At 45.5% G+C, this 27302-nt stretch overlaps 1 protein-coding gene and 1 long non-coding RNA gene across 2 annotated transcripts in view; one reads left to right on the top strand and one right to left on the bottom strand.

Annotated features, from left to right (window-relative positions):
* LOC309332441 overlaps window positions 1–27302 on the top strand; it is a 158015-nt gene that overhangs the window by 40915 nt on the left and 89798 nt on the right. The window lies entirely within an intron of this gene.
* On the bottom strand, window positions 4617–16660 carry LOC309336279 (keratin, type II cytoskeletal cochleal-like; the record flags this gene model as incomplete). Its single annotated transcript, XM_081851908.1, has 9 exons — window positions 4617–6088; window positions 6580–6608; window positions 7179–7399; window positions 9089–9214; window positions 9336–9500; window positions 10163–10258; window positions 11768–11828; window positions 12311–12522; window positions 15917–16660. The coding sequence occupies 9 exons, from the start codon at window positions 16658–16660 to the stop codon at window positions 5520–5522; spliced, it is 2223 nt and encodes a 740-aa protein (XP_081708034.1). The 3' UTR covers window positions 4617–5519.

The following is a 27302-nucleotide window of genomic DNA, read 5'->3' as shown; positions in this document are numbered from 1 at the left end:
GCGGCGGCAGCAGGAGGCCCCATTAGCTAAAGTGGTGCTTCAGGTTAAGAACAGTTTCAGGTTAAGTACGGAAGGTGCCGTTGTGATCCCACAATCTCATCAGCATTTATTCTGGGGCTGTGATGTTATCATTGTAACCTGTACAAAAATATACCAAATGATATACACAGCAGTCTGCACAAAGTCCATGTATATCATAGTGATTGGATTCTGAACACTTAAAACTGTATCATTCTGGACACAAGATTTGGTAATACTTGCTCTCCCCCTAATAATAATAATAATCCTTGAAGAATTTCATAAACATCAAATAATGTCTCAGTGCAATAATTTTCCATGGAAAGCAAGATATAATTTTTCATTGTATATGACACTGATACTCTTGTCTGAATCTAAAAGAGTGAATATTATTCTCACAGGGCACACAAAATTGTTTTTTGTAGTTTTGTTCTCAGATGATCCAGAACAAACTTATATTTATATTTCCACGATTTCCAGAAGGGGGGGGAACAGTTCTGGAAGTGGGCACATATTGTATAGCAAAGTATGGTATAGGTACATGCAAAGGACTAATGTAAATAGTGTAAAACTATCTCCTGGTAGTGCAATCATTGCCTTTTCTGTTCTACTTCTCAGAGGCTAGGGTCAATGATTAAAGGTAAAGGTAAAGGGACCCCTGACCATTTGGTCCAGTCGTGGCCGACTCTGGGGTTGCAGCGCTCATCTCGCTTTATTGGCTGAGGGAGCCGGCGTACAGCTTCTGGGTCATGTGGCCAGCATGACTAAGCCGCTTCTGGTGAACCAGAGCAGCGCACGGAAATGCCGTTTACCTTCCCGCTGGTACAGTACCTATTTATCTACTTGCACTTTGACATGCTTTCGAAGTGCTAGGTTGGCAGGAGCAGGGACTGAGTAATGGGAGCTCACCCCATCGTGGGGATTTGAACCGCTGACCTTCTGACCGGCAAGTCCTAGGCTCTGTGATTTAACCCACAGCGCCACCTGCATCCCAAGGGTCAATGATTACTCTCCTCCTAAAGAAATCTCTTTTTGCAATCGAGTTTTGAACAGGTAGAAAAAAGCGGATAAAAAAAAAAACAAATTCAAGGCCATATAACTTTCCAATCAAAATTATAAATGAAGCAATGTTATTTCGAAGCATAATATTCCACCTATAACTATCATTCCAAACAAAGGAAGCCAACTTTCAATAGATGTGTTCAGTTTCTGAGCAGTTGTGATAATATAGCTGTATCCTATAGTTTAGATCAGGCTTCGTCAACCTCAGCCCTCCAGATGTTTTTGGCCTACAACTCCCATGATCCCTAGCTAGCAGGACCAGTGGTCAGGGATGATAGGAATTGTAGTCTCAAAACATCTGGAGGGCCGAGGTTAAGGAAGCCTGGTTTAGATGGCCATTGGTGAACACTTGGAATCTTTAAGCAAGAGCAGCTAATCTGCCATCCTCCAGATATTGTTAGACAACAACTCCCATCGTCTCTGACCCACTGAATGTGGTGGCTTGGGCTGATGGGACTTTGAATCCAACAGCAGGTGGAGGGGACCACATTGACTACCCTTGTTTTACAGGTTGACCATAAGCTACAGATGGGCAGTTTGAGAATTCATCAGCATTTTAGTGCAAATTTCTCCTAATGTCTATACAGTGGTACCTCGGGTTGCATACTGTCAGAGCTGCCCGAGGTCCCAGCTCACAAAGGACCAACGCCAGTTCGTTGTTATATACAAAAGTCTTTATTGAAGTTCAGTTTCGATTTCAAAGCCGCGGCGCGCAGCTCTACGTCTCAAACTCTAGACCGCTGAAGCTCCGTCTGAATCTCCTCCCCCCAGACACCAGTTTAAGACTCTAGCCTTGCTCCACCTCTTCCTTTGCTCTTTCCTCCTCTGGGTCCGCCTGTCCGCTGGGGTCTTGCCCTTTCTAGACTCTTCTGACGCTGAGTCCCCTGAGTCTTCCCCCTGCCTCCGGCGGGCTTTAGGACCTGGTTCCCAATCCGGGTTTTCTGCTGTCCCACGCGCCTGTACATTTGAACTTGGCGCGCACGCCCAGCCGGCAACCTTTCTCCTGACCGTTACACTGCTCCTGTCACTGCTTCCCCCTTCGGGGAGGCTAGCTGGACCTGACTTCCCCTCCGTTCCCTCACTCTCCGATAGAGGCGTGGTCAGCCCTGACTCATCTTCTCTCCCTGCTGGAGGAGACGCTGGCCCTGATACATGGGACTCTTCCCCCCCACTACGCTCTGGTGGGGGAGCTGGTCCTGATCTCCCGCTGCTGCTTTGGGAGTCCCTGCTGGCTCCTTGCTTCTGGTGTATCCCCCCTGGGACCCCCCTTGCCCTGGCCCTCGGCGCCCCCCTCTGGGAATCTTCTGATTCGCTGGAGAAGCTCATGGAATCTCTCGTGCCCCTGTCATACTCCCCTACGCTGCCCTCAGATTCTTCCCCTTCGCTCTCCATTTCCTCTCTCCCCTGTGCCTCTGCTCCTGAGCCCCTGACACATACGTTTCAGGTTACATACGCTTCAGGTTACAGACTCCGCTAACCCAGAAATAGTGCTTCAGGTGAAGAACTTTGCTTCAGGATGAGAACAGAAATCGTGCTCTGGCAGCGCAGCAGCAGCAGGAGGCCCCATTAGCTAAAGTGGTGCTTCAGGTTAAGAACAGTTTCAGGTTAAGTACAGACCTCCAGAACGAATTAAGTACTTAACCCAAGGTACCACTGTACTTGTTGTATGCCTAATACATACATATTTGCAAAGCAGTTCTCCCTAATATAATGCACTTTTGTTGTATTTCATTAATATATGCATTTCTATGCACACTTTTTACCCTAATATATGCCTTGCTGTACACACTACTTGCATTGCAAAATTCAGAAAAGTGTAGATTTTGAAGGATGGATGCGTTTTTGTTCACTCATTGTTTCAGAAATTGTAAAATTGTAAAATAGGTAGGTTCGCTTTTAAACGTGAACAGAATCAAATCTATCCCCAATCCCTACCTTGAACCACCTCATATTAAAAATAACCATCTGACACAAGAAGATTTACAGATACTGTTTATTTGCCAGACAAAGAAAAGGGGAGAGCTGTTTGATAAGTGGCGGGCAGGCAGTGTGATAGTAATCACATATATGCAGAATAATCCCAAAGCTTTCCTTTCATGTATATTGAGTGGAAAATAAGAAGTGTAAGCCATTAGTACTCTTTGTTCAAGTTACTACAAAGAGATGTATCAACTGATCCTTATTTAACCTCAGAAGATACAATTACACAGCAGAGAGATGAAGCCATATTTACATGAGAAATACGTGTTGGTTTTTTGAACATTTAACAGATACCCCAAGGATTTTGAGAGTGATACTTTAGTGGAGTACTGAACATTTTCTGTTATAGAATATTCTAGCTCCTTCTCACAGAATGACAATCCCTTGGGATATCTGGAAAATGGGAATAACTATTAAATCTGTTTCCACCAGTAGCACTGAGGAGGAAAGTGTTATTTCCACTACAAAAAAGAATATATAACAGTATTTGCTTTCTCATGAACAATTGGAAACAGTACTTATCTGAGCTAGGAACAGACAGCATCTTCACCAAACAATAATTCCCAGGCCTCATTCTGAGACTTCATAATTAAACAAATATAACTTTGATGCAAGCATAGTTCACATATGATCGAAGAAATACAGATGTTCTGTGGGATGCAGGGATGAGGAACATGTGGCCCTCCAGATGCTGTTGGCTTCCAACTCCCACCAACCCCAGTCAGCATAATTCAAAAACATCTGGATGACCAGAGGTTCCCTATCCCTCATCTAATGTAATGGACCTAAAATGGTTTTCTCTGATCCATTGAGTAATAAATACTATAATGGGAGGAATCAACCTCCACCATCTCACAGGTCAATTAAACTACCTCCAAAAATTCTTAAGATTAAGTTTCTGAACCTGTTCACAAAGGCTAGCATTAGAAACACAGGGTTGTGTTCAAGTAACTTTTATTCAAGGCAGACCCATAAAACGAATGCACATGAGACATGTGCCATACATTTAAAGCAGTATCACACCACTTTAAACAGTTTTGGCTTCTCTTAAAAAATCAAGGGAACAGTGTTTTGTCAAGGGTGCCAAGAGTTGCTAGATGAGCCCTATTCCCTTCACAAAGCTACAGTTCCCAGAGTGATTTATCCATCAGTCTCTCTTCCCAGGGATCTCTGGGGCTGTCACTCTGTGAGGGGAATGGGATCTCCCAAGCACCCTCAACAAACTACAGTTCCCAGAATTCTTTGGAGGAGTAATGACTTTTTAAGTGGCATGATACTGCTTTAAATGCATAGTGCAGATGGGGCCTCAGTTAGTCTTGGCTACTGATTTTGATGGATCTACCCAAGTAAGGGTTGGTTGAATACAATCCACAGCGCAGTGGCGTAGCGTGGGTTGTCAGCACCCGGGGCAAGGCAAGTAATTTGCACCCCCTAACCCGTGGATTTGCGCCCCCTAACCCTAACCCCCAGATGTTGCGCCCGGTGCGCCCGGCCCCCCCTGCACCCCCCACGCTACGCCACTGCCACAGCGTCCTCATATAGCTGCTGGGATTACAGCACCCAGGTGGGAAGCCCATACTACTTGGCTGAGCCTGAAGATCAGCCATTTCAATTTCCTACAATGCCCTTGACATAGTGTGGGATTCACCTAATGAGTCCCATCAGCACAAGCCCTGTGTGAGGGCCACCCCTCGTGCAAAGGGGCTTTCCCCCTTCTTCTCCCCCCTCATGCCCCCTGGCAACCCTGAAATTGGCTTGGAGGGCATTGGGAGAACCTCCAGAACAACACACAAGGGGCAAAGAGAGAGGGCCATTCCACCTGGACGTTGCAATGCTTGTGCTGGTGGGACATTCACCATAGCATGATGCTGAAATCCACCCAAAGTGTCTTACTAGGATTCTGGGCTTCAGTATGAATATTATTGACTATTGACTACTTTAAGTCACCCAGCAAATAGCCAACATTACTAGGTCCAGAAATCTTCATGAAAGGTTGGCGCCACATCATGAGGCAAGAGGTTGTCAATAATTATGGGTTGTAACCAAAGTTAGCCCTTCTCAGAGGAGACCCACTGAAGCTAGTGGAGACATGACTAACTTAGGTCCATTAATTTAAATGGGTCTACTCTGATTATAACTTAGTTGAATACAATGCAATGACTGAAATGGCGGGGGTTTCTCAATGAGGTTGCCCTCTCTGACACCCTTCTCACCCCTATGGCAAAACCCATCATGTGGCAAAAAACCACCACTTCTGTAGTGATGTTCAGAATCAAGGTGTTCTGGACCAACATATATTATGACTTTGGGAGGGCTGCGGGGAGTTAAAAGGCCAAAGAAAGGGAATTCCCCAATGCCAAGATCTCCCTCATTTTTAACACAAATTGCAGTGATGGATAATGGTATATTGTTTTCCTCAGCAAACAGAAACACCCCCCACAATATTCTGGGCCTGAACATTATCTGATGATGGAGCAGCTTCCTCCATACCCTGTTCGACATCCACTCCCAGAGTTGCGTCTCGCGTCTCCACTGCTGCATCCGGCATTAGTGGAAGAAGCGGCGCCAGTGGCGTAGCCACCGCTTGAACACTCAGAGGTGTGGGCCAGTCCACAGCCTCCTGTGCTCTCAGTGGTGTATCCTCCACCAGCTGAGGAAATGCATGGTCCACTTGAGCTGCAACCCCCGCTCCTGGAACTGTATCCTCTGCTCCTAGAACTAAAGCCCCCACTACCTATGGATCCTAAGCCACAATCCCTAGGTCCACAGGGAGTCACACTACTGGTATTGCATTGCCCAAATCCAGAGCTCATTGTGCATCTCGAAAGGTACCCTCCACTCCTAGAGCTAAATCCAGCTCTGTAGCTCAGCCTTCCACTTCTGGAACTGAATCCTCCACCGCCACTGGCACTTTGTCCTTCTGATCCAAGTCCATAGACACATCTCCTTCCAAATCCTCCACCTCCTCCCAAGGTACCACCATATGCAGCTCCACCGCCTGGAGAGATGTTGGAGCAACCCAACACAGCTACAAGAGTAGAGGAAAAGAAACAGTTACTCAGACACACACATCTAAGGCCTCTGAGTGAAATGAATAGCATTTTTCAATGCTCTAAAAAAAAAGGTAAAGATAAAGGGAACCCGACCATTAGGTCCAGTCGCGGACGACTCTGGGGTTGCGGCACTCATCTCTCTCTATAAGCCAAGGGAGCCGGTGTTTGTCTGCAGACAGCTTCCAGATCATGTGGCCATCATGACTAAGCTGCTTCTGGTGAACCAGAGCAGCGCACAGAAACACCATTTACCTTCCCGCCGGAGTGGTACCTATTTATCTACTTGCACTTTGACATGCTTTTGAACTGCTAGGTTGGCAGGAGCAGGGACCGAGCAACGGGAGCTCACCCCGTCGCGGGGATTCGAACCGCTGACCTTCTGAGCAGCAAGCCTTGGGCTCTGTGGTTTAGACTACAGTGCCACCCGCGTCCAAATGCAATAATATATAGCTTTAAAGTTACTTACCTATGTTAACTGGAGTAGAACTACATATCCTGTCAAGAAAAGAGAAGAAAATGTTAATATTCTAAGAGTGCCACAATTCTGTAGTAATCGGGAATTCAATAATAGCAGCAGAAGTAGCAGCAGTAGTCCCACCCCACCCCCCAATATTTCAGAATTCAAATTATTTTAATTTTCTTTAATATTTCCTAATCTCACTTTCGAAATGTGACTTTGAGGAATAGTGAATAACTGAAAGGCAAGATTTTTGTGTAAGCTTACTAGGTTCAATCACATCATATATTATTTCCCCACGTTTCAAAACTTAGCAATAGTGAAGAATCAACCACACATTATTGAGATAACTTGATAAGAGGATTTCTTCCTGGATTCCAGCTGATTAATTCAGCATCTTAACTCAAGCGCTCCCCGAGGAGTGATCCTTCTATGTTGTAGCAATCTGATCTATTCATTTTTCTGTATTCGTTTTATCAATGCAATATTATTGATGATTTTAGGTTGTTCATCAAAATCTCTATATTTACATTCCAAAGAACAATATAAGCAACGTTCCAGCAAGGATGTATGAGTATTGCATGGGTGCTATTTTTTCCCCCACCCACCTGCTCTCTTCTCCTTCCAGAAGTGACCTATACATAGCAATCTCGATGTCCAAAGCCATCTTGACATTCAGCAAATCCTGGTAATCCCTTAGCAGGCGGGCAAGTTCATCCTTAGAGCACTGCAGGGCATTCTCCACCTCTGCAAGTTTTGCCTTGGCATCCTTCAGGGCACAGTCGCCACGCTGCTCATTGTCAGCGATAGCTGTCTGTAGTACATCAATCTTCAAAAGGCACAGATAAAGAGAGAAAAGAGTTGGTCCATGAATAATAAATATAAAATAATAATAATAATAATAATAATAATAATAATAATAATAATAATAATTTGTTATTTATACCCCACCCATATGGCTGGGTTTCCCTAGCCACTCTGGGTGGCTTCCAACAAAAGATTAGGTAAAGGTAAAGGGACCCCTGACCATTAGGTCCAGTCGTGACTGACTCTGGGGTTGCGGCGCTCATCTCGCTTTATTGGCCAAGGGAGCCAGCGTACTGCTTCCGGGTCATGTGGCCAGCATGACTAAGCTGCTTCTGGCAAACCAGAGCAGTGCACGGAAACGCCGTTTACCTTCCCACCGGAGTGGTACCTATTTATCTACTTGCACTTTGACGTGCTTTCGAACTGCTAGGTTGGCAGGAGCAGGGACCGAGCAACGGGAGCTCACCCTGTTGTGGGGATTCGAACCGCTGACCTTCTGATCGGCAAGTCCTAGGCTCTGTGGTTTAACCCACAGCGCCACCCGCGTCCCAGTAACAAAAGATTAAAAATACATTAAAACATCAGTCATTAAAAGCTTCCCTAAACAGGGCAGCCTTCAGATGTCTTCTAAAAATCAGATAGTTGTTTATTTCTTTGACATCTGATGGGAGGGTGTTCCGCAGGGCGGGCGCCACTACCGAGAAGGCCTCTGCCTGGTTCCCTGTAGCTTCACTTCTTGCAGTGAGGGAACTGCCAGAAGGCCCTCAAAGCTGGACCAGGCAGAATGATGGGGGTGGAGATGCTCCTTCAGGCATACTGGGCCGAGGCCATCTAGGGCTTGAAAAGTCATCCTCAGTTAGTAACATTCAATGAGTAGAAGAAAGATCTGCACATACTCTGCCTCCTGGCCCAGTCTAAGTAGATAGTCACAGACTACATGCATTCCATACTTTTGAAGCATATTCAAAGCACACACACACCCAAGAATCCTGAGAAATGTAGTTTCTTAAGGATGCTAAGAATTATAGTTCTCTGAGGGGTGATCTGCAGGTCCCAGGATTATTGGGGGAGGGCAGCAGAATGTGCCTGCAGCCCCAGATTCTGGAGCCGTATGTGATTCTTTTGATTCAGTTTAGTCCAGGCTAATCATTAGAAATTAAGAAATGAGCAGCAGCCAGAGGTGTCTTTAAACTCTATGGTGTGAAGGAAACAGCTGGGGCAGGAAAGAGGAAACGTAGGGTGGTGGTGGGGAAATCAGATGACTTCTTAGAGGGGAGAATCAGAAAGGAAAGCAGCTGGTACAAACAGGCAAGAAAATTATGTATGAGCAGGTGGGTTTTTTTAATTATCAATGAGGTTTCAGAATGAGTAGAATATAAACCAATGAATCGAGCAAGCTAAGGCAGCATTAATGCCTTAACTTTTATTACAGCAGGACCGGGGATTTTCTTTCCTTTGCCTCCCATTTTTGAATAAATACAAAATGTTTCTTTCAGTTCTGAATAGTGAGCACAAAGCTCAGTGTGAATCTGGGGGTGGCCAATGAGGTGCCCTCCAGGTGCTGTTGGCTCCTACCATCCCTGATGGACTACAGCTCCCATTGACAAAAAGCACCTGGAAGGCTCCTCATTGACTAACCCTGGTGTACATCAAGACCAGGAAAATGATTTCTGCTGCTCAACCTTCTCCTCTTCGACTTCACCTCTCTCACCTGTTTCTTGGCATTTTCCATATCAGCCTTGAGTCGCTGGATAAGGCGAGTCAGGTCCTGGATTTCATGGCGGCCCTTAGCCAAAGCGTCACAGTGATGCCCATAGGTGGACTGCAGATCTTTGAACTAAAATCAGAGAGAAAGGATGCCTTTATTTTTGCCTCTGTGGATTCAGCTATCTAAAACAGTGGTAACGGTCAATGGCATTTGCTTCTCTCTGTTGCAGACAGGCCTGTATCATGTTTACCTTGGTTTCGTAAAGAGCATTGACCTCATCCTTGCTCCTCTGTACAATCTCCTCATACTGACACCTCACAGAGTTAATGATCCCCTCCATGTCCAGCTCTCGGTTGTTGTCCATAGACACAACAACGTTGGTGTCAGCTGTTGTTGTCTGTAAGCTTTCTATTTCCTGAAAAGAAATATAATTGGTGTTGTTTTTTTAGCAGGTCATCAATTGTCCATACTGGAGGGAGACAGTTTGGGCTGTTCCATGTGGCCACTCTATTCTTGTGACTGTAACACCTTTTAAATGGTTTTAGTTCTGACTTTTAAAGTGTTGTAACCCACCAGGGTACCTGATGTTGAAGGGCGGGTAATAATTTTAACGTGAATGATGATTAGTTTGTATTTTTAAAGCTTGCTGCTGTATCCAATATTAATAGAAGACACTACTTCATTAGCTGTAGAGATGGATGAACTATCTAAAGTTGTCTTCCGGTTGCCTTGGAAATTGGCATGGGGAATTGGTTTGATTCGGCTCACATTTAAAGGTGGATCTATCGATTTTTACAATGCAGTTCTCCAACCAATGTTCACAAGAATGCATATGCTGGGGGAAATAGCGTGCAAAATTGCTTTATTTTAGGGGACATTGCTTTTAAAAAAAATGTACATTGGTGAAAACTTCATATAAAATGTGTTTATTAGGAGATATTCATGCTAAACTGCAGGCGAAATTTCATGAGGATTTGTTTTTCTTATTTCAAAAATCGCGAATCGCTGCAGAAATGTGAAAAAATGAATTTAAGTTAAGAAAACACAGATCCAAAATAAATCATGAGAAATACTTACTGCTTCATGGACACATCTGAGGAACTCCAGCTCCTGTCTTAGAGCTTCCACTTTCACCTCCAGCTCCACTTTGCCGGTGTAAGCACAATCCACATCCTGACAAGACAATAAATACTTCTCTTGTAATTCAGTGACAACAAGGCTTGCTTAAGAGAGAGAGGAGAGGAGAGGAGGTCTCCATACTATCAGTCAAGAAAGACCTGAGCTTTAATATGGCAGATAATTAAATCAGCCATTCTTGTGTTACCTACTGCCTCAAGTGGAGTTGGGAGAAGTAGTGGCACAGTCAGAGGAAGGGAATCTTTCTATCAATGTGAAACTTACCAGAACTTTTCCAAACAATATATACTTATGGGACTGTGCTTCTCATATTGGTATATTTTCATGCATTTGAAGTGGCTCTCACTACTGCACTCAATGGGACTTTCTTCTGAATAGAGATGTTTAGAATTGTACCATGTCACTCCCTGCAATCCACTGTAGCTGCCACAGAGTGAACCCCACAGTTTTACTGTCTGTAACCTGACATCCATTGATATTTGCTTGATTCTAAAAAAGGTAAAGGGACCCCTGACCATTAGGTCCAGTTGTGGATGACTCTGGGGTTGTGGCGCTCATCTCACTCTATAGACCGAGGGAGCTGGCATTCGTCTGCAGATAGTTTTTCCAGGTCATGTGGCCAGCATGACTAAGCTGCTTCTGGGGAACCAGCGCAGCGCACGGGAACACCCTTTACCTTCCCGTCGGAGCAGTATCTATTTATCTACTTGCACTTTACATGCTTTCGACTCTTAGATTAAAAGGGGGAAAAAAACCACTGTAGCACTGCATACGTATGTATACTATGATTTTATCGGGCCTTTCTAAAAAATTTTTTTTTATGGTATAGGGTACACACAACCTTCTAGATGTTGCCAGACTACAAATTCCACCATCCTTGATAATCAGTTATGCTGGCTGGAGCCAATGGTGGGGCTGAGTCTATCAACATCTGGAAGGCCATCAGTTCCCTGCTTCTGCTATAACATAGACAACGTGCACACAAAGAAAGGCCTATTATAAGGTACCTAGTAAGAAGAATATGGATGCATAAAAAGAAATATCTTTTTCCAGCACTGTGCTTAGAAGATGCTTTGGGGGGAGCTTCTCAAGCAGGGCAAAGTGTAATGACCATGCCATGCCTCTAACTCTTTGAACATTTTAATTACAGTGGTACCTCGCAAGACGAAATTAATTCGTTCTGCAAGTTTTTTCGTCTTGCGAAGCACGGATTTTGGAAAAGCTTCAAAAATCACCAAAGTCTTCAAAAACCTCAAAAAAGGCTACCACACCGCGTGCTATGAGTTGCTCCTCGAAGTCAAGTCGCAACTGCACCCCCTGAATGCACGGTTTCAAGAAAAGGGAAACAAACTTGCAAGACAAAGGAAACAAACTTGCAAGACGTTTTCGTCTTGCGAAGCAAGCCCATAGGGAAATCCGTCTTGCGAAGCAACTCAAAAAACGAAAAACTCTTTCGTCTTGCGAGTTTTTCGTCTTATGCGGCATTCGTCTTGCGAGGTACCACTGTAATTGCCTTTTCCATTCTTCGAAAGCAATTTGACTCACCTTTTTCAGCAACACAAATTCATTTTCCGCAGCCATACGCCGGTTGATTTCTTCTTCATACCTTGCAGTGGAGAACAGAAGGAGATACAAAGGTTCCTGAGAATCAGCTCTACTGCAAAGTGTCTGGGAGCCACTGTCTGGGCATGGACAGAAGGCTGGACTTGCATTGGGGAGATTCTGGCTTGGGACTCAGCATAGCTGAGAAGCACAGGGTGAAAGAAGGGCGAGCATGTTCATCATATTGAACTAGGCAATATTTCTCCACTGGATCTACCTCGTAGAACTCAGAATGAAAATAACATAAAGGTAACACTTAGCACTTGTTTTATAAAGCACATTTCAAGTGTCCAAACATTTTAGTCACACTAAAATAGCCTTAACAATAGCCCTATAAGGTGGGCCAGCGTTATTCTTCTCAAATTGCCGATAGCTGTGTCTTAGAACCATCGCAAATGGTTAGAGGACGCAGCATCCCAGGAGAAATAGACCCCTTACTCATTTCTTAAACCAGACCTTTTTGGGGGAAGACAGCCCACCATTTACCTGCATTTGTACTCTTCAACCACATCCTGGAATTTAGCTTGCTCACATTGCAGCTGCTCCCGCTCATTCAGCAAAAGATCCAGCTGCCTCCTCAAGGTTGCAATGTAGTTCTCAAACAGGTGGTCAATGGTTTTCTTCTCAACAGGCCCCTGTTGCTGCAGGCAATTCCATTTGGTTTCCAAAAGCTTGTTTTGCTGTTCCAAGTGCCTCACCTGCAATTAAAATGGAGCCATGGTGATAGTTTACTAAACACAGGAACCTATTAGGTCTTCCTATGAGGTGGAGAAAAATCTTGAATCCAATTGGTTGGGCTTTGTTTTAGAATCATAGAATCCTAGAGTTGGAAGAGACCACAAGGGCCATCAAGTCCAACCCCCTGCCAAGCAGGAAACACCATCAGAGCACTCCTGACATATGGTTGTCAAGCCTCTGCTTAAAGACCTCCAAAGAAGGAGACTCCACCACACTCCTTGGCAGCAAATTCCACTGTCAAACAGCTCTTACTGTCAGTTCTTCCTAATGTTTAGGTGGAATCTTTTTTCTTGTAGTTTGGAACCATTGCTCCGTGACGCTTCTCTGGAGCAGCAGAAAACAACCTTTCTCCCTCCTCTATGTGACATCCTTTTATATATTTGAACATGGCTATCATATCACCCCTTAACCTCCTCTTCTCCAGGCTAAACATGCCCAGCTCCCTTTTGTTTTTTGCCAGAACCAGGCATTAGCATTTAATGCATTTCTAAAGCAAACAGAAGAGTTGAGTTGACAATGAAGAAACAGAGTGAACCCACAATTATCTAGGAACATAAAGAGCTCTGCCGGATCAAGCCAAAGGCCCATTGTAGTCCATTGTTCTGTTCTCACAGTAGCTAACCAGATGCCTGTGGGAAACTCACAAGCAGTACCTTGTGTGTAACAGCATTCTCCCACTTGTGACTCCCAGGAACTGAGTTGATGGGTAGTAAACTATGCAGTACAGCTGTAACTGCTTAGGGAATGCTATGGGAGAAGAAATGACTACTTTTAAGTATACAGTGACAAACTATAGAACAAGAGCATTTAAATCTGCCATTGGAAAAAAGAATGGTTTGCAAATAGACAGAGCTGCAAGCCTTATAGTGCAATCCTATTTTTATTGACTCAGAATCAACAGTTTGCCCTCCTATGTTGAATGGGGCTTACTCCCAAGCAAGTTTTATCTAAGTGTGCAGTCATAATCAATTTAATTGTTAATCAAGTTAAGGCTTGGCCTGGGAGCAAGCCACATAGAACCAGAGCTTGGAAAATCCATTATAAAAAATAAAAAATAAATGAGTCCAGTTCACATTTGTCGCTTTAGTAAAGAAACTAGTTTGGTTCACATTCAGTTCCCAGTTCAAATTCATCCAAAGGAAACATCAAAATACACACAGTGGAATATAAATGGTTTACTATTACACACACACACACACACACACACACACACAATTATCTTCAAGTTTAAATTCCATAGAGTCTGAAAGAGTTCAGTCCATTTCTGCTTAAATAGAATTGGGGAAGGGCCACAGGACAGTGGTACAGCATTTCTTTTCCCAAGCAGAAGGTCCCAGGTTCATTTTCTCAGCACCTCCAAATAGGGCTGGGAGTCTCCCCTGTCTGAACCCCTAGAGAGCTGTTGTCTGTTTGCAAAGACAATCCTGGGTTGAGTGGGGGTTGTCCGAGGCAGATTTAGGAGAGCATGACCGGTTTGGTTCCACTGGGCACAGAGCCTTGGGGGCACTGCAGGCAGTGCTGTCATGTAGAATGGTAGACAAGAGTTGGGAGTAATTGAATTTTGGCATTGCACAGGGCGCTACTGAAATTTTGAGACCCCGCTGAGTTTTTACAAGGCAGCTGGAAATGATGCATTTCCATCACCTGCATAGGTTAGAGCAGCCAAGAAAAGGGGGCAGCCATTTGCACCCACACGCTCAATGCATGTGAAAACCCAGAGGGATTTATTTGCTTCCATGAACCTCTTGCTTTAAAGCAGCTGGAGAAGGAGGCCCTGCTTGGTAAAAAGGTAAAGGACCCCTGACAGTTAAGTCCAGTCACAGACAACTCTGGGGTTGTGACGCTCATCGTGCTTTACAGGCCGAGGGAGCTGGCGTTTGTCTGCAGACAGTTTTTCTGGGTCATGTGGCCAGCATGACTAAGCCACTTCTGGCAAAACCAAAGCAGCACACAGAAATGTTGTTTACCTTCCCACCAGAGTGGTACCTATTTATCTACTTGCACTGGTGTGCTTTCGAACTGCTAGGTTGGCAGGAGCTAGGACTGAGCAACAGGAGCTCACCCCGTCACGGGGATTCGAACCGCTGACCTTCTGATCAGCAAGCCCTAGGCTCTGTGGTTTAGACCACAGCGCCACCTGTGTCCATAGACCATAGGAAAGAAATTGGAGGATGCAGAGCATCCAGCAACGTGGCACAACTCACAGCTAAACTCCCTCTTGCTCATTCTGGCATGAGTTGTGCTGGCCACTGCTGAGTGCTGTGCTGCAACTTTCCTCTTTTCACGCAGTCTCCAAGAGGCTGCTGGTCAGGATTTTAGGAATCTGCACAGTTTGGTTCTGCAGGGTTTCGCACTAGGATTCTAGCCTATTTTATCCATGCCCTGGTAATCTCACAGTTGGATTACTGAAATGCATTCTACAAGGGTCTACCCATGTAGACGGTCTGGAGATTATAACTAGTTCTAAATGCAGCAGCCAGATGATCATCAGGCACATTTGCAAGGGATCTTATGACACCAGTTCTTAAATATTAATGCTAGATGCCTATTAGTCACCAGTACAATATGCAAAACCCTAAATGACTCGGGGTCTGAGTGCCTGAAGGAATGCCATTCCCCATGCAGTCTTGCCCAGTAGCACCCTTCCTGTGGAATATTCTCCCCTCTGAGCTCTGTCTGGCTTCTGCTTTGTATATATTTTGGCACCCAATAAAAGCTTGCTTTCTTCTTGCAGGGCTTTTATGATAGTACGTCCAGATTGAAGGACTATTACTTTTGGTGGATTTTTGTTTTAAACTCTATTGTATCTCTTTATCTTGTTTGTTGTGACCCATTCCAACACCATACACAATATACATCTTAAAAAAGAAATAAAATAACCAATGCAGGCCAATTTTAATCAGTCTGGAGGCATTAGAATCACTCTTGTTAATAAGGGCTATTTTGGTTCTGGTGTGTTACTGTAGTGTGGACATTATCTCACAGCCCTTTAAAGGATATTTGCCCTGTATTTTTTAGTTACATGCAAAACTATTTAAATAATTGATATTTAAATAAACATTTTGATTAGTTGATTAGTAAATAAACATAGTTGTTTAGTCAGTTTTATTTCATAGATTGACAGGCCTAGAAATGAAAGATGTTTTTAAAAGGCAAGGAGAAATGTAATCATAAGTTGAGTAACTCGGAAACTCAACATGCAGTCCAAATGGTTACACATCCTTTCATTTCCCCACTTAATCCCAGACACAAAAACTACTAGACGCTCTTTGAAAAGTAAAACATCTCTTTGTCTCCTCACAAGAGGCTATCTCAAACAGAATGCAACAGAGCAGGCTCACCAGACAATCTCACCTTATCGATGAAGCAGGCAAACTTGTCATTGAGGCATTTGATTTGCTCTCTCTCTTCCACCTTCACTCTAGAGATCTCTGGATCAACCTGTATGCAAAGGGGCCTCAAGAGGTTTGTATTGACCCTGACCGACTGGATCCCCCTGCAGTCACCAAAACGGCCAATGGGCTCATAGCCCAAACCCCCACAAACAGGACGGCCACAAATAATGCTTCTGCTGCCATACACACCACCACCCAGACTCGAGCTGCCAAAGCCAACTGTCCTATAGCCTCTGCCACAAACACCACCAAAACTTCGGCTGCTGAAGCCACCATATCTGTAGCTACCACTTCCATCGCCACCGTAGCCTCCAAGGCTTTGGCTGCCGACTCCTCCAGCTGTGCCATAGGCCCCTGCACTTCGGCTACTAAAGCCTCCAGGCCTGCCAATGCCAGCACCATAACCTACATGCCCAAAACCATAGCCCAATGGCCCAGGACCATAGCCCAAACCACTGAAGTCCCTAAAGCCTGCACTGTATCCACCAGAACTTCCTCCGTATCCACCAAGGCTTCCACCAGAAAGTCTTCTGCTACGGCCAATATTATAGTGGCTTATACTGCTGTAGCCACCACATCTGCCTGCTCCGGTGTAGCAGATGGAAGACAGACTGTTGCCACCCCTAAATCCACTGCTGATGGCCGAGCCAGATGATGGCCGTCTTCCATTAAGGGACCGGGAACTGAAGCACTGCCGGCTCATGATGGCTTAATCAGAGATGGGACAGAGATTATTGAAGCAAAGCTGAGCTGCAACCAGATGTCCCAGAGAGAGAGGAAGAGAATGGAACTCCTTTTCACATGTCCACTGGAAGTTGAGGCTTTATATACCTTCAATAAGATGGGCTTGGCCTCAAGATAGCAATCAGTTTAATCCATGGGACTGGTTGACTTGGAAGTCATAAATGGCAAATGAAATGCATTTTTCAACATGCATACAAAAGGAGACATCAAAGAAAGAGAACCTTATGCCAATGAAGTAATCTGAAATGGGGAGAAGTCGCTTGGCTTGCAAGCAGCTGGGTGATGATGTTGTGTTATCTAATTAATCTGTTTTCCATAAGGAAATTAGGCTCAAGCTAAATGGCTTCAGGAAGGCCCTTTGCAATTTGCCTCATGCAGATGCCACCATCCTGCCCCATCTTCCATGCATCGGCGAAGGAAGGGGGCTGCGGTGGGTGCGGGCTGCCCCGGGTGTCATCACTGAGGGGTGTCTGTGTGTGTGTGTGTGTGTGTGACAAAATGACAAAATATGAGTTTCACAAGAAATAAATAAATAAATAGGCTCACAAAACTTTTTAGTTCAGTCAACAAACGCAACGAAGCTTGACTGGCACTGGGTGCCACACTGCACTTAAATGCACAAAAATGGCAAAATCAGGCGATACCTACTAAAGAAGTGTGGCAGCTAAAACTGATGGAATACGCTGAATTACCGAATTTAACTATCAAGAGATCAAGAAGAGGCAGACTTTAAGGCGGAGTGGAAACCTTTTGTTGAATATTTAAAGAATTATTGTAAATCTGTGAAAATGCAGGTAGGATTTGAATGAAGAACAGCAGTTGAAGACTTATTGGAGTGCAATTTGGAAAAGACAGAATATTTATGATATGCAACAAATTTAGAAATTATGAGGAAAACCATGGAGGGGAAGTCAAATGTGAAACGGATGTGTATTTGGAATGTATGTATCGTTTTGCAAACTTTTGAAATTCAGAACTAAAATAATAAAAAACGAGGTGTAAAAGTCCTCTCTAAGATATGTAACAGGTATGGGTAACCTGAGACCCTCCAGTCCTTACTGGACTACAGCTGATGAGAGTTGGAGTCCAACTGTGCTATAATGCACCCAGGTTGCCCACCTCTGACACAATCAGGATTGCATGGGGGGGGGAGGGCGTAAATCATGCCTACTATTTTTGTTGCTCATTATTATTGACACATCTCAAAAAGCCATTCCATTTTAAATCAAATGATTGTGCCTTTAACATGCACAGCTGGCACATCTACCCTTTTATTATTTATAGCATGAACAGATCAGTGAGTGGAGCCAGCTGGTTGGCTGGAAAATTATGAAAACATGAACACACTCTTCTCCCTGCTTCTGTATAGCTTACAGTGTTGTTGTGATGATTATTGCAACAGTGCCTGTGTTTTGGGGGGAGAATACAATATAAAACCTGAAACATGATTGTTTGTTGTTACTATCACCCTTATCTGTTCAGAAGATGTTTCTAATACAGTGGTATCTGGTTTGCAACCATTTTGGATTACAACCACATCAAACCCGGAAGTGTGTGTCCCTTTTTTGGGATTACAACCCATTTTGGGGGGGAGGCCCCATTGGTCAAAGCGCGACTTGGGTTACAACCTGTTTTGGTTTACAACTGGACCTCCGGAACGGATTATTGTTGTAAACCAAGGTACCACTGTACAGTAGAACCTCTACTTACGACCGCCTCTACTTGGGCCCAATCCAAGTTGTGACCGCGGCAAACCCAGAAGTAAATACCGGGTTTGCTGTGATTCATGCACTTGTAGAAGCGGCTTCTGCCGTTTGTGCATGCGCAGAAGCGGCTGCTGCCATCTGCACATGCGCACAACGGCACTTCTACCAGCAACCCATTTTGCCTAAAGGAAGGGCCGCTGGAACAGATTATGGTGGTAAGTAGAGGTTCCACTGTGCTGGGATGGTGTTGTGTAGACACACAATTAATGCAAGCAACAAGAAATGAAGAGAACCATTAGCATCATCCAGTTTTCTACAAAGGTGCAAATTCATAGAAACCATCAGAAATGCTGTCATGTGATGGCAGTGGGGCCGGCTCATGATCCAATAGACCCAGGCAAACTCTGTCCTGCCCCCCCCTTTCCTCCATTTTGAGGCATTACACTAGATCCTGCTGGCAGGAATCGCACCAGCTGCATTTACACCCACTCATGCATACAATGGAATCATAGAACCATAGAATTGTATGGGTCATCTAACCCAACCCAATGAAGGAATCTCAACTAAAGCACCCATGGCAGATGGACACCCAACCTCTGCTTTAAAACTTCCATTACAGGAGAGTCCAGCACCTTCTGAGGTAGTCTGTACACCAGATTATCCTGCAGGAGAGCTAGTGGAGAGAGCCCCCAGAGTAGCAGTTCCATTCTCCTCATCAAGGCCTGAAAAACTGCCTGCATTGTAGTATGTTGATTTGTCGTCCTGGGTTTAACATATTTCTTCATGTGTGGCAAAATGCCAGCAGCTGTACATCTGTCAGTAGGAAGCATTCTAATTGAAGCCACTGGCTCTCCTGCCTCTCGCTCAGCAAGGACAGCAACTGCTGCGGTTCACATGCCTCATAATCATTTTTTTAATTTGGAATAGCCCAGCCTCTAGCAGTTCTTGGTCACTCAGCTACTTTTCAGGACTGGAATGCTAGTTAAGGTCTGGACCTTTGAGTAAATAAGAAACTAGGCAAGCGACCTGCAATGGTGGAGCTGAAGAAAGCATCAAGGCTAAGCTACAACCCAGAAAGTGAGTCATTTGCTGACTTAAATGAGAAATACCATCAGTATTTCTGAGACAAGCAGCTTGCATGGAAATAAGTGCTGTTGTGCACAGATGGCAAGGGACGCGGGTGGCGCTGTGGTCTAAACCACAGAGCCTAGGACTTGCCGATCAGAAGGTTGGCGGTTCAAATCCCCACGACGGGGTGAGTTCCCGTTGCTTGGTCCCTGCTCCTGCCAACCTAGCAGTTCGAAAGCACCTCAAAGTGCAAGTAGATAAATAGGTACCACTCCGGCGGGAAGGTAAACGGCGTTTCCATGCGCTGCTCTGGTTCACCAGAAGTGGGTTAGTCATGCTGGCCACATGACCCGGAAGCTGTCCGTGGACAAACACTGGCTCCCTCGGCCACTAAAGCTAGATGAGCGCCGCAACCCCAGAGTTGTCCGCGACTGGACTTAATGGTCAGGGGTCCTTTACCTTTTTACACAGATGGCAGACGGAAACCAGCTTGCAAAATGCAAACATCCATGATGGCAATAAATGAAAATCTCTCTTGCCACTTAATGCTCTCATGCATCTTATTGTATATGGTTAAGGGGTGGACAGACATTTTCCTGAGAAGGGAATGGAGGGAAAGAAAGGATGTGAAAGCCAGTGTAGTGGTTAGACTACTGGAATAAGATCTCAGAGATAGAGTTCAAATCCCCACTCAGCCATGAATGGGTAGACTTGGGACCTTGGATATGCCACTCTCTTTCAGACTAACATACCTCACAGGTTTGTTGTGCAGATAAAAGGGACAGGGAGAGAGTCATGTATGCCTCCCTGAACACTTTGGAGAAAAGGCAGGATATAAATGTGGTTGGTGCTGTTATGTTCACACAGTTCCACAGAATGAAGGAAAGGGGATTCTGTGGGCTGGAATAAAAGCATCTGCCTCTGGCATTTGGATCTAGACAGCTATACTTGCACGATCAGACATCTCCTTGTAAGTAACTCTTTCAAAAATGGTTCAACTGGCACAAAGTTTTAATGTCTTTGTGGGAGATGGTTGTTTTGATTTTGGGTGTGTGGGTTTGTGTGTGTGTGTAGGGGGCCATACACTTGGGCTATTCACTTGTTCATCACATTCCTCTGGACCAGCTGACACGTCCAAAGATCACCATGCCCTGTTCTGGAGGTGCCACCAAGTCTGATGACTGTGGGGCAAGAAGAGGAAGGACCTCCCTGGGATTCTGTTCCAGCCTTGATCCAGCAACCAACTCCCTTTCATTTAAAAGGCATGTCTGCCTTTGAGACAGAATGGGCAGCATTTATTGAGCCCTGTGTCTGTGGCAAAGTTAGACCAGGCTCATTTGCCTTGTTAATCCCCTCACTTAGGCATTCGTTAATTTTATTGGGTTCATGAGGAATGCCAGGCTCACCACCCTCTGCAGGGAGGATCCTTTTCCATCTAAGATGCAATTTGCTCCATTAAATATATGCCTCTTGTAATTTGACAACTGCTTAGGGCTACTAAAGATTTCAAGAACAGGAATCTATTAAGGTGGGGGGGGGGAGAGAAAAACACACCTACAGAGGAAATATTTTTTGCTGGATGAATAGAATATTCTTATGGTTACTCAGAAGAGTACAGTCTGCCATATACTTCAGGCTTCTCCAAACGGGTGTTTTCTTGTGGGTGTATTCTGTCACATATTCTTGATGCAATAGTGCAATAGAAACCATCTGCATGATACATTTAAAGCAATACCATGCCACTTTAAACATCCATAAAGGTAAAGGGTAAATGGACCCCTGACCGTTAGGTCCAGTAGTGGCCAACTCTGGGGTTGCGGCGCTCATCTCACTTTATTGGCTGAGGGAGGGTACAGCTTCCAGGTCATGTGGCCAGCATGACTAAGCCGCTTCTGGTGAACCAGAGCAGCGCACGGAAACACCGTTTACCTTCCCGCCGGAGTGGTACCTATTTATCTACATGCACTTGATGTGCTTTCAAACTGCTAGGTTGGCAGGAGTAGGGACCGAGCAACGGGAGCTCACCCCGTTGCGGGGATTCAAACCACCGACCTTCCAATTGACAAGGCCCTAGGCTCTGTGGTTTAACCCACAGCACCACCCGCCTCCATCTGTCTGTGAAGGGTTCTGAGAGCTGTTAGGAGACCATTTGCCCCTTACAAACCTACAGTTTCCAGAATGGTTTAACAATCAATCTTCCCTGCCCAGGTAACTCCATGAACCCCAATGCTCACACAGTAGTTCCTTGCCAGAAGGCATGTCCTTCACCTTCAGTTGACCCACAGTCAACTGTCCCAAAATGAAACCCTCCACTTCCACATTCTGGTGGGCTATTCATTCCCCGCTCTAAACTACTAATACCTCTAGATCCACCCTTCCCACTTCCAAAACTGGGTCTCTTACTTCCAGAACTGCTCGTCTCCAGAAGGTTTGGAGCCAAACATAGTACCCAAAAAGCTTCCTCCATCTCTACAATCTTCTGGCCAAACACTCTTCCTGCAGCAGTTCCCCAAGCCTTTGTAATCACATTCCTCATGCATACAATTGTATCTCTTGTCTTTGGAGCTGCAACCTGAACTTCTAGAGCTGCACATATCTCAGAGCTCTCTTTACCTCTAGTGTCATATACACTACTTCTACAAAAATGCTCTCTTACAAAAATGGGAGAAGCATATCCTTCACTCCCACAAGATGCTGATCTACCTATGCTACCACTAGAGCAGGTAATGCATCTGGAGCAACACCTTACCCTTCCAGAGCTATATCTCTGACTTGCAGAACAATAGAAGATGCCCTCAGAGTTTTCTAGGCCACCTGAGATATCTCCACCAATTGCAGCTTCAGAGCAAGGCCCTATCCATTGTTTTGCATAACCTCCAGTTTTCCAAGTGTCTGTTCCTTTTTAACTATATCCTCCAACCTTGTAGCTGGGTGTTCCACAACCACTTGCAGTAGCTGGAGTTCTGATAACAGCAGTCCCTTCTGTCCTTGCACTCCGCTTAGTTGCATCCTCAAGTTTTGGGCAGAAGACTGGAAAAAGCAATTCAGTACTTTGAAGGCTCACACTTTGCAGACTATATTGCTGTAAAAAGGTAAAGGACCCCTGACAGTTAAGTCTAGTCACAGAGCCAGAGCGGTACCTATTTATCTACTTGCACTTTGACATGCTTTTGAACTGCTAGGTTGGCAGGAACTGGGAACGAGCAACGGGAGCTCACCCCGTCACGGGGATTCGAACCGCCGACCTTCTGATCAGCAAGCCCAAGAGGCTCAGTGGTTTAGACCACAGTGCCACCCTTGTCCCTAAAGATAAAGGACCACTGGACGGTTAAGTCCAGTCAAAGGCTGCTATGGCATTGCTGTAGCATTTCCCATTTGGTCGACACCATCATCTGCTGCTCAAGGAACTGAATCCAAAACATGATGAAAAACAAAACAATAAAAACTGAAGCGAATTGCAGGGAAAAAACAAAAATCTCACGCAGATTTCTCATAGGTGAAATAACTCCTCAAAATGCTTTTTTTTTATTCTGAAACTTCATTGTGGTATGCTTCAAAGGCAGTAATTTAAACATGAACTTTATAGTTTCCTGCACTCAAAACCTCCCCCAACCAGCACAATTTAATTTAGCCCAATCCCAAGCCCTTCCCCCTATGAGAGCCAGTGTGGTGTAGTGGTTAAGAGTGGTAATCTCGTAATCTGGGGAACCGGGTTCGCGTCTCCGCTCCTCCACATACAGCTGCTGGGTGACCTTGGGCCAGTCACACTCCTCTGAAGCCTCTCAGCCCCACTCACCTCACAGAGTGTTTGTTGTGGGGGAGGAAGGGAAAGGAGAATGTTAGCCACTTTGAGACTCCTTCGGGTAGTGATAAAGTGGGATATCAAATCCAAACTCTTATGTGTTTCATCCATTCATAGCATGCAAATAAGCAGAAAAGCTAAGCATAAGAGCCCTTTCCTGCAGACCAAATAGCAGCTGAGGGAACAATTAACTCAATTAATTTTCAAATGGCTTAATCTTCAGCAGGAAGTTATTTGGCTCAAGTGCTTGCTCCAGTGCTCTATGCCAAGTCTTGTCCTGCAAGAGGAATGTGCTAGAAGCAGAGAAAGCACTATAATTACTTCCCAGAGAAAGTGCAGCTGACCAAGAAGACTGATACCACTGCTGAAAAGCAATGACAGAGTCTGAGACAAGCAGTGTGGATTAAAGATGGAGGAGAAATTCAAATCGGTACACATTCTAAGCCAATTCTATTTATACTCCATTTCTCCTCCAAGGAGGTCAAGATGGCTTTCATGGTTCTCACTTCGACATTTTAGCCTCGGAACAACTCTGTGAGGTAGCTTAGTCTAAGAGATGGTGACTGTCCCAAAGTCACGCAGCGAGCATAATGGATGAGTGGATATTTGAACCTGGTCTCCCAGGTCTTAGTCCAGCTCATTAACTACTATGCCACACTAGTCTGCTGTGTGTTATTCCTAGAAGAAGCTCAAGCAGTTCTGACAGTCCTGCCATCAGAAGGAAGAGTTTCTAACTAGGCTCCAATACAAGTGGGGACCTGCCACAAAATCTTCACTTGGCTCCAGTCTATTGGTATCCTAGCCTGCTGAGGATGTGTGCCTGCTTCTGTGTTGCCAAGGTTGCAGTCCCGTACAGCCCCCAGACTTCCAGGTGGGGTATATGCGTGGCTCGGGCGCGCTGCAGGCCCCGTGATGAGTGCCCCCCAGAATTTGTCACTCTTTCAGTGGTGGCACCCAGTACGGAGCGCCCCTATCACACCCCCATCACTGCGCCCCTGTGTGTGGCAGGAATAAAATGTATCAACTAATTTTAGAAGCTAATGTTGTTGTTTTTCTGCACACTCAAGTATTTCCCTGGGAACACTGAAATCTTCTTTTTTGTTGCAGTTGGCCCATGCTGGTTGATTTGTTTGAGGCCTTTTGCCCAGCCAAAATAGGTCCACAAAGCAGCTTTTGGGAAGAAGAACTATAGCCATGAAGTCAATGCAACACTTTAGGGGGAAAACAATGTCAGCATAGAACAGGCTATCCAGTGATCTCACCTGACAGGTGTTTAGGACGAGGTCAGCAACCCAACCACAGGAAGATGGCTCAGGTCATGCAGTCATAGAACTGTAGAGTTGGAGGTCTAGTCCAACCACCTGGAATGCAGGAATCTTTCGCCCAATGTGGGACTCAAAGCTGTGACCCTGAGATGAAGAATCTCATGCTCTACCAGCTGAGCTATCCCAGAGTGCATGACAGAAATATATCATTCTGCCCTTTTGCATGAAACAGATTCCATGATGGATATCTTCAAAACGGATATAAGATAACTAAATTGAGGCCTCCTGAAACAGGGACATATTTAGATTATAAGGTGCAGGCAAGGCATTGTCTTCTATGTACTTTTGGATGATGCTGGTTCTGTTTTTCCCCACACACATCCCTTTTGTAAAAGTGCTGAACACAGCCGTAATGTAAGTAACATGCACACTGTTTTGTTATGTAAAAAGCTAAAGGTACCCCTGACCATTAGGCCCAGTCGTGGACGACTCCGGGGTTGCGGCGCTCATCTTGCTTTACTGGCCGAGGGAGCCGCCGTACAGCTTCCGGGTCATGTGGCCGGCATGACTAATCCAATTCTGGAAAACCAGAGCAGCGCATGGAAACGCTGTTTACCTTCCCGCCGGAGTGGTACCTATTTATCTACTTGCACTTTGATGTGCTTTCGAACTGCTAGATGGGCAGAAGCTGGGACTGAACAACGGGAGCTCACCCTGTTGTGGGGATTTGAACCACTAACCTTCCGATCGGCAAGCCCAAGGCTATGTGTTTTGGACCACAGCGCCACCCGTGTCCCTGTTTTGTTATGTAAAGGATAGCAAATGGCAGAGGATCCGGTTATATGCACCATAGGAGGAACTTAGAAAGCTGCCTTACACCACTGGCCCATCTAGCTCAGTATTGCCTACACGGATTGGCAGCACCTCCCCATGGTTTCAGACAGGAGACATTCAGAGCCCTACCTGGAGAAGCCAGAGATTGAACCTGGGATCTTCTGTATGCAAAGTAGATGCTCTGCCACTGAGCTATGTCTCTTCCCCTACTGGAGGGAATCCTCCACTGGTGCCGATGGAGGTTTCTTTCCCACTGTAGAATCACAGAACTGTAGAGTTGGAATGAGTCATCTAGTCCAACTCATCTAGTCCAACTCCCTGCAGTGCAGGAATCTATTTATTGCAATAAACAGCAGTGTGTTTGGAGAGTGGTGTTATCTGGTTTGCAGAAAGAGAGTCCATGTTTTTAAATGTTTACATTTTGAGCCAAAAATAAGGCCTCTCACACCACAGAGCTGAGAATAAAGTAAGTTGCAGGCAACAGTGAAGTGGGGCCAAATACAGTGGTACCTCAGGTTACATACGCTTCAGGTTACAGACTCCGCTAACCCAGAAATAGTACCTCGGGTTAAGAACTTTGCTTCAGGATGAGAACAGAAATTGCACGACAACGGCGCGGCGGCAGCGGGAGGCACCATTAGCTAAAGTGGTGCTTCAGGTTAAGAACAGTTTCAGGTTAAGAACGGACCTCCGGAACGAATTAAGTACTTAAACCGAGGTACCACTGTATATGAGGTGGGGGAGGGGGAGAGAAAAACATATGGCACCAGCTTGGGATTGAAATGGCCATAACTTTATTGACCAGGTGTAAATTGGCTTTGACACCAGCACTGGATCTTTATCTTGAATCAGCCAAACCAACTGTTTGCTGATACCTCCATCAGGGTGGAACCTGGTGGTAAGGATATCCCACTGACACAAATCTAATGGGTCACGATTTTGGTATATCCTGTGGCCCATCAGTTCCCCATGTGGGGCTTTGGGGAGAACCCAACCCCTATACCCTTTTACTGGGGTATCCTGAATTTGATCCTGGACCTGGGGGTCGGGCACCCACCCACCCCCTGGGTCTTGACTAAGAATCCAACTCAATGCCTTTTTTGCCAAAAGTTGTGACAATTGCTATGAGGTAGGCAAAAACCGCAGGCAAGCGTGATTTGTCTGCAGGCAAATTCCTTCCTAGCTCCGAATACGGCAGCTGAATAGTTCCAGAGTAAGGCATACAGATGAGCTGCCTGCTTATGTCCACACCAGAATACGGTAAGCAGTCCTTGCAGCAGAGGTATGTTTTGATTTTCAGATTTTGACTGAGCTTCTGAAATTCCTCCTTTACATAGGCATTACATCAGTGTATGAGGTGGGTATTAGCGTTGGCTGAGCTCCTATCTGGCTTAGGATGTACCTGCTCCACCAATCTTTATCCCTGAATATTGCTTGCGTTCACTTTGTTCAGTGGGAGTTTGGAGTCTAACGGAATGGCACCATGCTGGTTCCACTCCTGGTTTTAGAGATGGGAGTATCTGTCCATTTTGATTTCTCTCACATGTCTCCCTCTCTCGCCACTGGAGCAGCATGAACACATGACAAGTACCTTGTACTTCACATAAGCCAGGCATGGCCAAACTTGGCCCTCCAGCTGTTTTGGGACTACAAAGCCATTTTCGACCTGACTGGGAGGAGAGGGGGTTGTGGGCAGAACCCTCCTCCCACTCACGCGGGGGCGGGACCTTGACCCCGCGTGAAGAGGGAATCCCCGGGCGTGCCTTCCACCCCACCCGCCAATCGGCGGGCCGGGGAGGTGTGGCCTAGCCCATTTAAGGCCAGGCACGCCCTCTTTCACCTTTCCCGGCCGAGCGGTTTTCCCATCCCACCCACCCTTTAGGTTTAGGTAGCTATGGCCTTGCTATGGACTTCGGTTGGTCGCTG

The sequence above is a fragment of the Podarcis erhardii genome, assembly GCF_964252035.2.
Source record: "Podarcis erhardii genome assembly, chromosome: 2".
Lineage (NCBI taxonomy): Eukaryota > Metazoa > Chordata > Lepidosauria > Squamata > Lacertidae > Podarcis > Podarcis erhardii.
The sequence above is the reverse complement of the archived record's forward strand: the minus strand, read 5'-3'. Positions and strand labels throughout refer to the sequence as shown.